Source organism: Wasmannia auropunctata, unplaced genomic scaffold (assembly GCF_000956235.1).
Source record: "Wasmannia auropunctata unplaced genomic scaffold, wasmannia.A_1.0 LD335996.1, whole genome shotgun sequence".
Lineage (NCBI taxonomy): Eukaryota > Metazoa > Arthropoda > Insecta > Hymenoptera > Formicidae > Wasmannia > Wasmannia auropunctata.
The window spans coordinates 2,487,236-2,505,652 of record NW_012026894.1 but is presented as its reverse complement, the minus strand read 5'-3'; the positions used below and the strand labels follow the sequence as shown (position 1 = coordinate 2,505,652).

Sequence of the window (18,417 nt, the reverse complement as noted above, 5' to 3'; positions counted from 1 at the left end):
AGATTATACCTGATAAGTTGAGTAATTATTAAAATTAAGATGAAAAATAGAAAATGTATACTTGCAAAATTGCAATCGCACATTTTTAATTTATAGAGCAAATTTTTGTTAGATTTTTTCGTCGTTAATATTGATAATAAATTAAATTACGATAATGATTAATATCCAAAGTCTCTAATGAGAATTAAGGAATGAGGTAATCGACTGAAGTTACATCATGTAACTTACATGCAATTATTTTTCTTTGTATAATGATGTACAATGATGAGATGTTAACGCTGACAGACATCAATAATGCCAACGTGATGTGGCTACATAAGGATAGTCGAGAGATAGGCAATCCTTACACACGTAAGAATGTTCTTTGTCCTGTGCAAGAATCAGCTTGCATTTTCTTCTCATATCTCGACTTTCGATAATGTTGAATCTCAAAATCGTATCTTGATCGACTTACGGTAGGTACTTTCGATTGTTTCTTATGCGAGATCTCAGATTGCCAATCAAAACAAATACACTGTAACAGATCAAAGTTGCAAAAATATTAGAGCAATTTCTTCATTTAATAATCGCTTTCAAATTTTGTACGCGAAAGAGAGAGGAACATTTTTGATTTGTTAAAAATGTTTCGAGTTTTTTATTCACGGTTATGAAAGCATGCCCGTATCGGTAGATGGTGATCGGATTTTATGGCATTGATAATGCACCCACGAAAGGCATAGTAATTAGGATAAACATTTCTTTATGACGTTTCGTCAAAACATTGCGATATGTCTCTAAATCGCGATTAACCTCGTCAATAGATGGCGATTGAGAGACAGAACCGATCTGTCGGAAACTGGAACTAATTATAAGTAAAACTAGGCCTCCTTTCAGGAAGAGAACTTACCGTCGAAAATAAATATGAACGTATGCATATAACGCGAACTCGCCGCTTCTAATATTGCATATTACTCAACGCCGTTATTTAACATCGTTTCCCGAACGCTGGCATCGCATTCCGTGGAATCGATCGAAATTCTATCCGGATTAGTTGCGCTAATCGCTATTCAGTGCGCTTCGTTTATTTCACTATTCGACGAATAGGATATATTTGTAATTATGCAAATGCAAATCACCTAAATCTAATGAAAATCATAACGGATGACCTCGCTAAAATGTATTTACGAGATGTAAAATCGAGAAATCGACGTAATACGTTAAAAAATATAAATGCAAAGGTACTATTTGCGTTTAAAAAAATTTGGGAAAAAGGTTTATTAGATAATGACAATGCAAATTATTGCACTTGAAAGTTCATACTTAGTTATGTTATGACTTTTCGTTCCGGAATTAATGAGGATTTAATGAAGATAAATTGAGTGCGTTGCAATGTTTGAGGAACTTCACGATGCAGTAAATTACAATTTAAAGTGATGACCGTCCATATTTTTGTGCTATCGTGAAATAAATGTCACTTGTACATTTAGACCGACGAAACAAAAAGTAGATTTATCTCGCGTGAAATTTATCTCATTAAATCTCGTCGGGACATGAAACACGCAAATTATTGATAATAAAACTTTTTAATTATTACAAAAATCACGTTAATTATTTTTATTTCAATGCACGACATTCAGAAATAATGCTGATGCATTATACAGGCACTTTTATAGACAGCTTCATACATAATATTATTTAGCGGCGGCATGAGCGCATGAAATATCGTACCCATTTTATCGCGAGGTGTACGCTGCGTTGGAGGAGAGAAATGAGGCTCAAAATATTTAGCAATCAGTGCCGAAGAGGACGGGCGGCCTCAGCAGAAAGTTAGATTGCAGCATATCAGCCTTGGACTCATTGTACTTAGGGAGCCGAAGAAGTTTGTCCTAGTCATTCGCATGACTTGTCGCGAATCTCAAAGGAATTTTAATGCGCGATATCCGCGCCGCGAAAACATTAACCTTCGGTCTATCGCCAAGTCGACTTTTTGCCGAAGACAATCTGAGGTAACGGTGCGAGGACACTTATTGTATATCAGTCTCGTTGTATATGCGCGACGAGACTTGTCAAACTCGTTCTCGGGAAAGCTTAAGTTCTTAGAGAGCTCCGAAGGATCAGAAGCAGAAATTAAGGAGCGAATAGAAATGGCTGGCGAACACGCGCGTCTCCATCTAATTACGAATGCAACCTTCGACGGGTGAAAGCAGCATGCGTGGCCGCGTCTGTCTACAACGTGCGCCCGCACGCATTTATGCGTCAGACTAATAAAACGCTCCAGACAGGATCGCCGAGCGTTTTATTTATAAACCCGCGCAAAAAACTGCAGCGCGCCACAGATTTTCATTGCGATCAATTGCTATACGAAGGGATATCCCCTTGATCGCTCGGCGATACTGCATATGCCGAACACGTGTGTGAACGCTCCGGGGCTTCTGATTTCTGGCGCGGCATGCGAGCGCGCGTTCGCTCGTACGTATATAGGATTCGTTCCTCGTCGGCGCATCAGCGCGTATAATTAACCGCGTTATGATTTAATGGCCCCTTCTTGAAGGAGTGCTTGATATTTTGTTACGTAAGCCGTGGCATTTTGGCTCGTGCTCTTATATATATATCACATTTAACGCCAGTTCCTTGCGTTAACGTGTGATCTATATATGTTGTAGATAGATAAATTAAATCGTAGTGTAGTAATACGATTTCGTATTACTACAGTGCGATATATTATAGGCGAACTCTGTTTCTGTCGACATGACGAGATAATCCAGACAGTCACTTTCAACCTTATGTCTATGTCTATATTCTTGACGGTCGTCTTAATGCGCAATCTGTGTAACGACGCTAAAAACAAGTGTATGAAGAAAAATCTATTTGTTGCACCTGATTTGCTCCAGAAATCGCTGAGCTACTTTCGACGACGCCGAAGCGAGTGGTTCGTTTATCCGCGCAGTACAGTGAATGTCGAGGAGCGAATTGCGTGTTAACAGCTGATTTGCCACGTGGTTTCTCTACGTTGCCTTATTATGTAAATTCAATAGGAGTGCCTGCTTTTTTCGAGTGATTCTCCTTGAATGATTAACGACCATCGTTGACGCTGGACCACAAGTTCAATGCAATATAGATTTATACTCTGTAGCAATCAGATCGGTATTTTGTAATCGCAGAATAAGTTTTTTTCTCGCGATCGAGGTGACGAATAACAGACATTGCAACGCATGTTAAACAGCTTATGTTAATATTAAATATAATCAGTATTAATATTGTGTACTCGAATATAAAACAACATTCTATTGTTGCATAAATTATTGTATTAAATACGTCTAATTGTGTAATCCTTTAGAGGTATTTTTATGCCATTATTATTCTTCTATTTATTTTAGATTGATTTTAGATTTATTTTAGCTTTATTTCAGAACTTAATTGAATTTCTTTAAATATTTATTGAAAAGTATAATTAATATTTTTCGGCAGATTTAACGAGTATCAATTGTTTAAACTGTCTTAAGGTCGTGACATAGCCGTTTTTGTATTATATAAGTGTTAAAGAAATATTTAGGTCACGGTATTGATGCTGCTCACCTGATTACAGTTAATTAACGACGGCCCGGCGCGTCCTTGATGAAAACCTTCAGACATAAGGATGCATGTTCAGAAAAAGCACATAAATTATTACTAGATTATGAAGGTGCTGGACTTACTTAATTATTATTTAACATCTTTTAATATGTTTTCTTTGACTTTAAAATAGTAAATGGATATTGCAAAACTGTATGAATAATATGAGTAATGAATATTGTGATGTAGATTTAACACACTTACCGATGTAGATGAAAAAATATGTTGAAACTTATATTTCTTAATATTTTCAAAATCATATATTTCTAGTAAAATATTTTATAAATTAAATTTTATTAATTAAATTAACGTTGACGTGTTTTGTACATTATATATGTTTCAACATCATGTTTGCGATTGTATGTATCGCTTGCAATCTCTCGTCATAGTCCGCTGAATATAATGTGAAAACTATAGATCTATATCGGATTAATAGTGGAACAGGTAAGATAGGATGTATACACTCGCCTTCTTTTTATTTCACATTCGCTGTCTCTTTATTTCTGATTTTTACGTTAGGAATTACGATTGCACGTTGTTATTGGACTTACGTACTTGCTGTGTCACTTAAAACCAGGATGTATCTTATTATTCGCACCGAGGATTTCGTCGGTAGCTTTTATTCATCGATAGCGTGTACAATGGCACGGTCACACACGTTGTGATCATCGTTAATAATAAACTTTATTCGACATTGACAGCATATATTCGTCGAATTTATAATCGATGCAAATTAAGATGTTTAAGAAACGATTATCTTTCCTCAGCTTTAAAGGTCACCAGTTGAGATTAGTCAGCCTTACAAATATTGCAGTGAGAGATCTGTCTTTCGAAACACACCCCTTATTACCGTATGGATCTAATCAGTCTTCGGCTACAACAAAGTGCCGGGTGACGAGACTGACTCAGCCTTGGTAAAGAGCTCGCTATATTCGCGAGTTCATTATGAGCAGCCTATTACTCATAGATCTAATCGATTGTCTCGCAGGTGCGGGGAATGGATTCCGCACACAACGGGCGCACAAAGAGCGCTCGCGACTATGCCATTTAGAGTTACCTATATATACCCGTCGGTTTTCACCACATCTATCACCCGTATCATGTGCACGCACTTTCACACTCTACCGCGGCCACCGCCGTGCCGCGGCACGCGATATACTTACCGCGCCACGGATATCACGCCAGCACCCGGAATAAAAGCGGTACTCGGTATAGGTCCACGTTGTATCATAACACACGTGCGCTGGTGACCGTCCTTATGCCAGTTACCCACATTTTCAACCAGGAACGAGGCTTGCGCGGTACTACCGGAGCGTTACAAGGCTCCGCGCGACCAGGATACCCGGCCGCGCGTGCACTTTCGAGTTATTGAAGCAAATCGCATTATTCGCGGATTATACTTACTTCAGTGACCTCAGCGTGCCTTCGTCTCTGTCACGACGTTATCATTATTTTAATTATTCCGTACCAAGCACACGCGATTCCTCCGCATCGATAACAGTTCGGAGTCATCAAGGCGTACGAGTCGCCGATTACATTGAAAACTCCCCGTCAAGGAAATAAATACGTTTGTTCTTACGCAATACGGCATCAAAGGTAAATCTGCATGGAAATTATGATTTAAGCTTTCAGATTCTATCAAAAAGTCTGAGAAGAATAAAGAACGATTCGTTTCAAGCCCCCCTGCTTAAGGGCACGAGTATTATCGCATCTGTGCGGCATCAATGGTCACACGTTATTCTGCTATTATGTAAATGTAAACGGTAATGTGCCGCCGCATAGGAAACGTAAAGTGGTTAGCGCCTATCGCGGCGAACACGCTACCTACTGTCCACCAGGAAATCGCAAATCAGGTTGCAGGTTGTATATCTTTTTCATTAATCACAAACGCGACGGGGGATAACGCGAGAATTGTCGCGATGCTTAAAAGTCTGCACGTTACGTGAGCGTGTGCATTGCGATTTTTGACATTGGTTTACCGAGATAACGAAATATTAATGAACACGGTAATCATACTTATGACATTTATATTTCCGAGTTACTTAAGGTGGAAATTAATGCCGTCGCGGAGACGGAAGGAAAAAAAGTCTAATAATATCTTGAGGGGAGCTTTTTTTATAGCATTGAAGTCCGTTCGCTTTAAAAGGAATTTATGTTATCGTATACATACGTTTTCTCGTCAATGCATCGCGCCGAGACAAAACTCAAGCATAAATCGAGATGTTGACTTTGAAATGTTGCTTGCGATATTTGTATCGATATATTAATTATACATTATTAATTAATTATCTTAATTATATGCTATCAATAACTTGCCATTTGCATTACAGTGAACTTTAACACGATGCGACGTGTCGGAATGATTTACAACTTTGATGAGGATCGATACGCGCGGACACGTGACATCGAGCTTCCCTCGAGAAACACGAGTCGTCAAAACCACTCGATTTTCTGTCAATATATCGTATATCGTACGGAACGTCAAATCGCGGCGTTTCTTGCGGCAATGGCAGTAGAATTTCGATCTAAGCGAAATTTTGAGACTTGCCCCATCGAGAGTACTTGTCGGTTCATGCCCGAACGCTTCGTATTCTGCATCGTCAGCGATCGCGGCTGGGCGAATCATGACCGAGCCGTGGAACTGCAGTTCCTCGTGACTTAGAGCTAATGCCTCAGAGATATTTTTGTTCTCCGGTTTCGTATTAAAGAAGGAATTTATCCCCCTACTTTATACTGACAGTTTAATAAACCTATAACGAGCGCGTGAACGAGATTGCATGAGACTAGCACAAAAATACTCTTCTTTCAGTAACCTGTCAACTTGTCAGTCATTTTTATGCATTCATGCATAATTGGCTCGATAAACAGTAATTTTACTTATACGAAGTGATCGCCTTTCCGAGGATTTAAACACTGTATACTTACGAAATCATCTTACGCTCGACGAAAACGTGACCATCGACAAGATCTTCGCGAACGAGGCTCCCTACGCTGCACAGGGTTCCTCCGTGTCGCAACAAGAACGACTAGCTCGAGAAGATGCATTCCGCCGGCTGATAGAGCATTGCCACGCGAGGACGTAGTCGCCGTTTCTGGCGTAAATGTCACGGGGAATTCTATGTAAGGTATATGATCCGTTAGCGCGCCATAAAATCGTGATATTCTCCTTCTGAGTTAATAATAGACGAAGGGGATTATTTCTAAGAGAAGCATTTGTAATCAACCATAATGTCGCGGGCGTCATGTTACTAATGGACATTCTAAATGAGCACGTAAAGTGTGATAATGAAAGCAAAGATAATAAGAGACAAAAAAATTATTACTTTTGGATAAATATAAAAATAAAAAATATCTCATAACATTTATTTGCGATGTTTAATCAGTTTAATTTTAGATTTGAATTAACTTACATATTTCGAAATACTGTAAATCGATGTAATTTATTGACGTAATAAAAGAAGATAAAATAATTTTTTTGTTGAAAATGGAAGGTATAAATTAATTTGTAGAAAGTCATGCAGTAAGAAAATGTCAAAAATATTACTTCAATTTGGTGAAGTATCAGGTGACACCAGTTGCTCTGCAACATGCAGTGACAACTAAGGGATAATAATATGACAGACTTGCTTAAAAAATGTGGTCTAAATCTACAAATTACTTTTACATAATAGCTGGAATATCGCGTGTTCCGAAGATAGCTATTTATAGATCCTTCAATTCTCATATTCTCGATAAACGCGCTAAATTGCCGTAAATGTTTCCATTCTATTGGGACATCCGATTTATTATGATTACACTTATTGTTCAATGCTTAAATCCTGACTCAAGAGCGATGCAGTTTTATGCAATTAACAATAAGTATCTATTAAATAAGATTTTAGCTTATATTATTCAGATTTTATTTTGCGGTCATATTTTACATGCGTATATAATATTGCATATGCAAAGTCTGCAAGAACATAATGCTCTTTATATATATGTATGTGTATATATATACAATGTACGAGTAAAAGTGTATATAACACTCCATCTAAGTGCAAACGCGGCATCGCATTTAACATACCTATGCAAATGTTAGGAGGAATCTCGCGGATATAAAAGAAAGATTTTTTCGTGCGTCTGATGAGGGTAATAACACTTTGCAGCGAAAAAAATAACAACCCTTAATAGCGCAATTTTGTAAAAATCTGGTTTTACCCGTTCGGCGAGACAAAGGGAATGGAAGGCAGGTAGAATGGAAAGAAGTCTTGGCTAAAGTCTTATAACGACGTACGTTCTGTGCATAAGAATCTGGGATTAAAAAATCTGTTCAGCTCCGACTTCTCATGAATAATTTCGTATCACCATAATTTTTTTTTTAACCAAGCAAGACGTTTATAAAATTTAAAGTACACAATTACTGCTCTTTTTTTTGCATATTCTCATACTCTCCATGCTGTTCTCAGTGAATCCCAATACTAAAAACCGCCAATAAAAATGTAATTACATTTTTATTAAATCGTGTTTTAAATAGAGACTATCATATATTTGTTTTTTTGAAATTAGTGAGATTATGTTGTAATCTCTTAATGCACTTTTAAAAATAAACGCTTGCTTTGCAGAAGTGTATACGCGACAACGAGATTAATTTACATTCGTGCGTCAGTCGAGTGAATAACCTCGATCGCGACGCATACGGAATTGGTTTTACGCGAAAAAGAAGGCTAAGCGCTTGTCAGAAGGCTAACTCGCTCAAAAGTCAGAGTGTCGTTCGTGTAATCGACCGCATCCGCGATTCAATGAACGCATTGCGCAATAAGTATCGATAACAGCAACGACGCGATATTACTATATAGCGTTACTCGTGTGAGTAATTTTCTATGCTTCCTCTGGAAATTATATCGCTTCCTAATCCCGAAAAAACGCTCCAACTAGTAATTATTTTTCGATTGAAATTAAAATATCACCACTCTCGTGTTTTAAACGCTGGCAGAATACGAGTTGAACCAGTTTACACATTCACATTACACTATCACGTAATATCCAAATTAGTCGTCTATCTAGCTTTCCTTATATTGTATTATCCACAGTGTAATTAAGTATGACATATGCGATTTTTATTACCGATTCAATGGTTACGCAAGATTATATCTATTAATACAAATTAACACGGTCATACGAGTGACAGGGGGAAACAACGTCAATGAAGATTTATAATTTCCTTATCATGTGTAATAGTTTTTCTAGAAGTGCAAATTATCGGAGACGCAATTCAATTCAAATCTTTCTCCGTTCCCAGAAATGTGTGATTATTCAGATCCAAATGAGCTGCCGATTATGAAATCAGCCGCGACGGCTAAATTGTTTTTGCGATATATTGCTGCCGCTCGCAGGAAAATACTTATCGATATCACGTGGCGGCGTGAGAAATGGTACGTTTGATTAAATTGAAGTTACACTGCAAACGTGGCAAAATTTTGTATTCGGAGAAATGTACTTTACTCGATAACGGGGCAAATTATCGACGAATTGTGGACTCGCAACGGACTGTACATTCGCGCAATATTGTATTACGCAAACTACCGTGTTGCATTAAATTCTGATCGTCTGGGAAGTGCAGGACAATCTGAAGATCATAGATCAGAATTTTCGAGCTTAGTTTTAACTTATAACACATGATACAGTTTACGAGCAAACAGAAGATACGATTACGCGAGAAATTGAAACTAATTGAGACGGAAAAGTGTAGTGCAACAAGTGCACAGTTGATTGGAACGGCAACGCTGGAAAGTCGAGTTATCTTCTAGTGTCTTGTAACAAGCGTACAGTCAGTGACCCATAACAATTAGCGTCACGGGGAGGGAGGCTTTGCCGTACGGAGGGGAAAGCCAATCAACGGAAATGGAATAAACTTGCGTGATCCGGTAGGGTAAGCCGTCCGTATTTTTTTTTATCTTTTCAGAATAAGAATTTATTCTTTTTTTTTAATTTCTAACATATTTGTATATTTCAATATTTTTTGAATATATGATATATTTTAATATTCTCTGAATATTCGAAAAATTTTTCACACTTGATCTTTATCGAGTACAAAAAATATACAAAATGACAACCCAAATCGTTGAATATAATGGAAAATCTGAGGAAAAAAATTGAATTTTTTTTATGCTAACGAGAAATGAATAAAAGTCACGTGCAATGATTCACGTGGATTGTTAATTACAATGCATTTTCGGGATTTTATGTCACGTTCCTATGCAAGCGATAGCGCCTAACAAACTGGGCGACAATATGGCATTCGAAATATGATACGAAACGTAAATGTGAAACAGCTGAACTACTCAAAAATATCCGAGTGAATGTAAGTCAACACGCTGATGAGGCGTCGCAGGCACTTTTTACGCACATATGTTGTATGCTGGATCATATAAATTTTATTTCAAACAGAATTAACTGCTTGATTTATTTTCTACATTACAAAATTATGCGCGTATCTTATAATGAGTAAACAATTTAGCTAAAAGCGTTACATTCTGATCAATAGTCTTACAAACATATTCCATAATTTAATCGTTTTTACACAAAGAAAAGTTGATATTCTTTTGGAAAAAGTATATATTTAAAAATATATAATATAATAAAAAAGAATATCTAAGAATAATTTCAAACAACGGTAGTTGAAATTTAAAGATTTAAAAATTGAAAATATTATTGGGCAAACCAATGTCTCGTCTGAGCCGGCCGAATTTGACTTTTTCTCCCTTATTAAATTTATAAAATATCTAAGAATATCTGTATAAGATCAAAGAGGAAAAGATTTTAAACATCTTTTGAACTTGTTCTTTTATTTAGAACAGAATATTCTACGCGTTATCTGATATTTTATGTCAATTATTGTACGAGCACGCAACTTTTACAAGATCACAAATTGAAGCTATAAATGAAACGAGAACTTTCTTGATTTATTTAGCAAAGAAAGAGAGAGAGAGAATTCTTTTCTGTATACTTCGTACTCCGTGTATCTCGATCTTAGTATTTTACTTGAAAATATTGTTTCTACTTCAAAACAACATAGAAAACTGGTTTCGCTAACGAGCGAAACGCACCACGGTGCACCTGCAATTTTCCTTAACCAGTGTCCATATTTTTTTCTACGGTAGCAGCGCAAAATTAAATTCAAATACCAAGTTTTAGAATCAATTTTGCTCGACGATGGTTACATTCGATCGCCTCGAAATTTTCTGCTGCAGCCACGGGGCTGGTTAGCCTGCTTAGTTACGTCTATACCTCAATTAGATCTAAAAGCGGTTGTTTGTATCATTCGACGGTCCGTGATCGCGTTTCCTGCGTCTAATGGGACGAACGCCATACGCCCCTTTCAATAGTTACAACCGCGAGGCTACTTAAATAATTCTTCTCCATTGACTTCTGCGCCGCAGTATATCGCCGCAACAAGCGAATCGCAACCGGCCATACGTTCAATTATTATCCTTCAACCGAGATTTTTTTTTTCTTCCACGTCACGGCAATTCACTGCGATCGTAATGGTAGAAATGCGCTAATAGGAAGTTGAGGCAGGTGGACCTATGAAGTTTCCTTCGTGCTTTCAGTTTGCCTCTTAAGTTTTATCGATTTCTTAAAAAGGTACCGCAACAGAAATCCTTACAATATATCTTTTATTCTTTGCGAAGGTTTATCTAACCTTCTCGTTGTATTATAGCTGAATTTATCTTTCCTGTTTTTAATGTAAATTCAACGTTTATTTTACATGGTTACTCTCTCATGGTCATCAATAATGCATTTGATACGCTGCTGATACGCAATTAGAGATACACGTACGGACACATGTATTGATATTTAGCATTGAAAAATATTTTCTGCTACGTAGATCTCTTGACAAATAGAAAATTATTCAACAGAAATTGCTGATAATATCAGTTTAATTCATTGTTCATCGATGCAAATTGCAATTTTTTGAATATCTTTTTACGGATCTTATATTGCGTTGCTAAACTTTTTATAAATCGTTTTATAATAATATTTTTGCCTTGTCAATTTTATTTACACCATTTTACGTTTTTTAATTTTTTATTTATTTTTATTTCAAGTAAATCAAATTTCAAAAAATCACACTGAAGATTTGTTCAGTTTTTCAAGAGATACATGTGTAAGATATTATCCATCTAGTGTCTTGCAGATGCTCATGCATAGATATTACACAATTTTATTTGTTATTCGATGCACCTGCAATCAGGCGTACAGAAACGTGCCGGTTTACGCTGGTTAAATTTCACGTTACTTTCTATTTTGCACTCGGCAAGCCTCGGTCACTGCGAAAGTGTCTGTGATTTTGAAATCTTATATGTATAGGCATTGAATAAACAATCGTCGTATCATATAAAAAATAATATTACGTCGTAGGCTTTTACGACTAATCGTTTGGAATTTACAGATTAATTTATTAGATAAAAAAATGATCTTGGATTGAAAGTAAGAACGCGACGTCAACGTCGCGTCGGCAGGAATGTTCGTAAAATCCTAATCACGCGAGTTGAAAAACCACTCTCGCATGCTCGAAAGCAACGGCGAAAGCGGAACTCATTCCTTCCGTTTTACTAATTTGGTGACTTAGCTTTTCTCAATGTCTGGCTATTATCTTTTTTTTTATTCAAGTGCACCAGTTAACGGTTTAAAATATTAGCACATATACGATTTCTAAACATCTGTATTCTTGTAAAGTAAGCCAGCATTCACACTGAAAAAAAAAGTGTAAAATCGAATATCGGTCACGGGCTGTCAAACAAGTATTTGTTAATTTAACAAAATACTTGTTAATTTACAAAAGTATCATGTTAATGTTATTGATGTTTAATTAAAAAACATATGTAATTGAACCAAAGAAAAACTGTCAACAAAACGCATTTAGTTATTTTAACAACTTTTTTTTCTCAGTGCAGCATATTTTATTTAAGACGTCTGTAATATATATATTGCATATATTGCCTTTAGTAAAATATGCTGATTAATTGTCAAAAAGAATTATCGCAGAATTATAATAAATCCATAGAATATGAAAATTCCGCTTCTGTGTATACGTTGTATCGAAATAATTATTCACAGATACATATTGCATTCGCGAATCAAGCGCTCTGAAATATTTGGTTATATAGGCGGAAAACGCGAACAGCTGCCATTGTCCGGATTGATCGGTCTTAAAAAACCAGCAATCTTTGACGCAATCATCGACTGGCAGAGCGATAGTAAAGCGAAACAATCGAGACGTTCTCCGTCTCGACGCTCTTGTCGTAATCTCATGAATATGTATGGGTATACTTTCGTTCGCGGCTGGCAACCGGGAATCTGGGTATATGGAGCGATCTATCTTTCGAGATAAATCGATAAACGACTTCCTATTACGCGTGAATTACCGGGTACCGATTCGTATATATACGTGTCGTCGGGCCGGCGACGACGGCACGGCGGCGAATGCCCCGTCGTTTAAAGCCTGCGACGAAAGTTCGTCTGTCGGGTGCGGAAACGGCGTGCAGACAGCGGCGACAATAAATTTCACATGCATATTCACCACATCGGTATCGGCGTCGCTCCAATAATGGCACAAAACATGTGCGCTAAATAACTCGCATGTGTGTGACTCACCTTCACCGTCGGTTTGACCCAGTGAGAGTTTAGTCATACAGAAAGCAGTCATGAAAAAAAATGGCGTGGCTTAGGCCGACGGCTGATATATCGAGCAGACCGTTAGACCTCGCGTAAACCGAGACTTATCTCCGGTTATTTTGAGTGAGAACGCAACGTATTTGTATAACTTTTACCTGTCAACTTTCAACGATTTATTAGCGCGCGATACTAATTCATCAAAATCAAGAGGTAATTTTACATAGAAAATATAATATGTCAAAAGATAATTTTAAATATAAAAAGAATATTCACGGAGCGTCTTTTAAAATTAACGGAGCAATCAATCTTCCGCGTATATCCGCGAAGTTATTCTTCTAGGCGCGAAAATAAAAATCGACCGAGCCGTTGCATAATTATAACTTGGCGCTAATCGCTTCGTGATATTCTCATAGGCCGTGCAAAGGCCACTAGGGCAAAGAAGACAGGAGCGTACAGGAATGTCAAAGTTTACCCCGGAGAGTTTGCCGCGGATTGAGTAGTCTGGCAAACTATATAAAACGAACGCGACGTCGGAAATGTGACGTGATCCGCTTCGGCGGGGCCGTGGGGATTAATTTAAATCGATTTGCCGAGAGAGTGGCCGCATTGTGCAAAACGATGCAGTCGGTTCAATTTCTGGGTAACAACGGGAGGGAAGACGAATTGGGGCGTGTACGCGTCGTTTGAGAGATAAAAATCGCGGCCGGTTCAATCGGGCTATCGCGCACTCGTTATGTCAGTTAAACGTCGATGCAACGCGCGTCCGATTGCACGTGCCCGCGTGTAACGCACGATAAACGTCATTTAACTTTCCGGTCTCCGTTAATTATTACCGATGGTCGATTTAATTATTATCCGCTCCCACGAAGCTTCATTAAACGTTAAATTAATTTCTATCACGATCATCTATTATATCTACTGCACCGCGTTTCACGGTCCGTTACGAATGCATTATTCACAGATATGTATCTATAAATGAAACCCGTTGTCAGAAAGGTTGAATAATTCTCATCGGGCGAGTAAATTATTCGTAAATATTATTCGTAGAGAGAGAGAGAGAGAGAGAGAGGGAAAAAAGCACTCTGAAATATCGCGCGTTTACCCTTTGCTGTGCCCGATGAGGGAATCCACTCAAATGTTAATACTTACTCGTAAATGACCGTTTGATAAATAGAAAGAATGGTCGAGTTGGCTCGGGTTGTGTTCCCAAACCTAATCCATCGAATCCCGTTCCCCTTTGTGGTGGGCAAGTAATTTCATCTCTCTTCGATCGGACGACAGAAAACTTAATTACTACCACGCTCGTCCGGCGTGCCCCTGCGGGGCAAAGCAAGAGTTCCGTCTCGAATTCTGTCCATCCTTGATGGAATTTCCAAAGCGAGTTACGCTCCTATTGAACCGGCATCATTCGCTTCTTCCATTTCGTTGAATATCGACGCGACGATCACGGTGGCGTATTTACGCATTTCCGTGTACATCTCGCCTTTTTAACGTCGCCGTATAAATGACTTCTGCCGCGCATCACGCGTCTGCCATAATTTTACAAGTTCCTTTCTTTTTCTGCGCCTGCATGCACGAGGAAGAAATGGCAGTTCAATTTCACTTTCACTCGGGACTTGCACCTTGGACCTTTGCCGATTCTGGTGACAGAGAATGCGGAATGCGTATACGTACCGCGTATACGCACCGACGCGTCTGATATGTCACATACGGGCGGATATGCTTAATTGAGTGAAAACATTAAGAGACGTGAATTAATCATTTCTCATGGGAGAGACGGACAGGAGAAAATCGGCCTTGCCGTTTCTAACGGTCTCTTACTCTTTTGTCTGGGTTAATCTAGCTGCTCTTATAATTGTAATATATTGCTTTGATGTCGTCTCTAAAAAAGACATAGTCGAGGAATTGCGGTAGTTCGAAGCGTTAATGGACTTCATGAATTATTAACGTGGCTTATTGAAGCTTTTCTGCGGACATTTGTGAGAAAATAAAAAATAAAGAAACAGCAAAATGATTCATGATTTTTTTTGCAAAAAACATTATAACATCTTTATTTATATAACAATAGAAAAGACTGATTCGTGCTGCAGTATTTTAAAAATTATTCTCTGAAAATGTAACTTTCTCTGCTCTGTTTCACGCAGACCCGAAGTTCCGGCAAATTGCATTCAAGAAGGCTGAGATTTGCCGGGTAAAAGTGCGATCTTGCAAAATTCCAAGTGCTTCGCAACGCAGTTGCTAATTATTACCGTCAGTCCGTTTTTACATTCCGCGAGAAGTAACTAGAAGTTACATTCATGAAACACTAGTAACTGCGCTTTCCATTCAAATTCAAATTGTAAAATATATGCATTACTTCTCGTTTAAATTCCACTTGTAGGGAAACCACGTCAACAGCCTTGCAGTTATGATAAACATCGTTCATTATTCGGGACACGTGCCGTCATATAGTTCTCTTGACCCCTCATTTTTCTGCTCGTTTCCAAAAGCATAATTCGAGTTAATGACCGTCAAAGCAGCTTAAATAATCATGACAATCGTCCGCGTCATTGTGATGCCCGCGCAAGGTGTCCGCCTCCGTATCTAAACGCTACGAAGCGAAACGGATGCGGGACGGCCAGTCGGTCGCCTACTCGGCTGTCTGGAGGAAGACGTACGCTCGCCGTCCTTCCTGATCGGCAGGCAGGAGTGAATTATCGAATCAAGATGCACGCGGAGAGAGGGGCGAGAGAGAGAGAAGGTTCAGAACACCGGTAGACCAAGGTGCTCGTCCAGTACGGAGCCAGGTGGGGATGAAGGCCGCTGGCTTTGCTCGTGCAAACACCTCGCTCGGCGCACACCTAGACCCACATAACGAGATACAGTATGCTATAACGACGACTTTCGTGCACCGGACAAATGTGCACGTACGATCGGCACTTAGTTATGACGACGACGTGTAGTTTCATCGCGCGGATCGACATAGACCTCTCAGTATCTCATTAACGTTCGCAAGATGCGAACGTTGTTTCATAGTGCAGAATTGATTGGGACAATAGGGGTGGTCTCTTTGGCGCGGTTAATTAATGATGGATGTTGTCACGAGGAAACGTTTTAATTTATACGCTTGTACAGGGTGAGCCTAGTAGGATTGATTCGGTCTGTAAATCTGGAGCAAGACTTGCTATCAAGACTGTTAGGTTTTAAACAGTTTAGAGGGATACCTAAATGAGCTGTATAGTTCATTCATCACAGTTCGTTTTGCTCATAACTTGATAAATTTCGTGTCGATTCGCGATCTGTCTTTCAGGTATCACTGACCCAGGTAGCCGCCCAGAGATGTGGTCACACACGCGGCTTATCCTCCTGGCATCGATGCTCGCGTTGCTGATCGGCGCCCGCGTCACCAGGTCGCAGCGTCCGCGAATCGGCGGCGCCGTGAACGTCTTCAGCCGTTACGGCTACCTGAGCATCAGTATGCGAGTGGTGCCGCGCAACGATACGGAGACCTGGATATTCCGCGAGCCCACCCTCGACGTCTTTAAAAATTCCACGCCGTTGCCGCCCAAGCAACGCCAAGCAGGCAAAAGCAGCACCGCCGTCTTCGACGGCGATTTCCACATGGAATTTTGCGACAATATCAGGCATGTGATTGCACGCGGTATCTCAATAAAAAAAAAAAAAGAAACAAAGTCAATAAAATTTATGTGGCGCTTACTTGGATATCTCTTAATTATAATCACCGAAACTGCTTTCAAACTTTTCGATGGCATCACGATGTAACTAAGTGCGAGTTTGATATAAAAAATTAATCATTGAATTTTTTACACGTTGTTAATTCCAAGTAGAAGCTTGAAGGAAAATGACAGTCTCGGCGATAAATCGCAATGACACGTTTTCTCTATACTCGTAATTTATATTTACAGACAGCTTCTACAGGCTTATTTCCGTGACTTCACTTTCGAGAAGCTCGAGAGGCCGTGGCGTGCCTTCACCGGCAGTTGGTCGAAGACGGCCATAGCCAGACACCTCGGCATAAACTCGTCCTTCATCACGGGCGACCACTGTTACGTCCTAGTGCGCGTCGCTCGATTCCGCGATAATCAACGGCTCGCCGGCACCGCCGAGACCCTCGTCCTCGATGATTCCGTGTTGCGGCAAACCGAGAACGTCACGGTCGGCGATACCGGGAGTGTAGTGCGATTCATCAGGAATTTCGGTTCGCACTACATCGCTTCCTATATCACGGGAAATTCGCTTTATCAAGTAAGCGTAGTAAGCAATTGAAATATCTAACTTTAAGATAACAAACAGTAGAAGCAAAATATTTTAATAAATGATGAAAGCTTGGGTAATTTTAAATAAAATAATAATCAAGTCGAGATATATACACTGCTAAATTTATAGTGTCAAATTTAATCTTATTTAAGTCGCCACTTATATTCCTATTTAATAAATAGTTATTTTTAAAACAATGGAGTTAAATAATTCAAAACAGTTCAATCAAATTTAATCCAAATTCGGGTTAAATTCTAAATTCGTTTTATTTAAAAATAACCGTATTGTTTTAATTAAAAATAACTATATATTAAGTAGAAGCAATGGCGACTTAAATAGGGTTAAATTTGACACTATAGATTTAACCAGTGTAGAATGCGCTAATCTTGCAATAATTTCTTAAATGATGAAATTTATTCTAACAAAAAGAGAAAACGGAATAGCGAATATTTTGCACGATTAGGTGAATATTTCATCTGAAACAAAAAAAAATTACACTGTATGTTATGCGCGCGCACTTACATAAAATTGCGATCAACCGGTTCAATGCTGCAACGGTGATAAAAATAGGCATGAAATTCGTTTCTTTTGCATCGGCGCATCCTCCTTAATTATGCGGTCCGTTGATCGCTGTCGTAATCAGCTCACCGTGAAAAGAATAAGCAGTCTCGATGCAGTCTCTCGGTTAGATAAAAGTGAAACAAAGCTCACTTATCATACATGCCCTCGCCTTACATAGACTCGCGTCTTTAGTTTCGTTTACGTACGTATAAACTGCATCGAAACGTCTTATTATTCCGAGCCTAGTTCTTACTAATAGTTTACATCACCGCGCCAATGTCAGTAAAAGTGAAATCACGTAACTTTCTGCTTGAAGTACACACGCGATGCCGCAATCTAGAGGTCCCAATC

General features: G+C 38.7%; 1 protein-coding gene and 1 pseudogene across 6 annotated transcripts in view; one reads left to right on the top strand and one right to left on the bottom strand.

Annotated features, from left to right (window-relative positions):
* LOC105453703 (torso-like protein) overlaps positions 1 to 18,417 on the top strand; it is a 29,505-nt gene that overhangs the window by 776 nt on the left and 10,312 nt on the right. The window contains exons 1-4 of one of the 6 annotated variants that reach the window (XM_011695866.1): positions 5,371 to 5,451; positions 5,922 to 6,716; positions 16,538 to 16,871; positions 17,154 to 17,493. In XM_011695866.1, the coding sequence (XP_011694168.1) occupies positions 16,567 to 16,871; positions 17,154 to 17,493 (645 nt within the window). In that variant the 5' untranslated portion in view covers positions 5,371 to 5,451; positions 5,922 to 6,716; positions 16,538 to 16,566. Of the gene's footprint in view, positions 1 to 4,917; positions 5,188 to 5,370; positions 5,452 to 5,921; positions 6,717 to 9,474; positions 9,500 to 10,599; positions 11,215 to 16,115; positions 16,364 to 16,537; positions 16,872 to 17,153; positions 17,494 to 18,417 lie in introns of those variants that run through there. The other 5 variants (XM_011695868.1, XM_011695867.1, XM_011695863.1 and 2 more) reach the window with 5 other exon arrangements.
* LOC105453743 lies at positions 11 to 13,264 on the bottom strand (annotated as a pseudogene).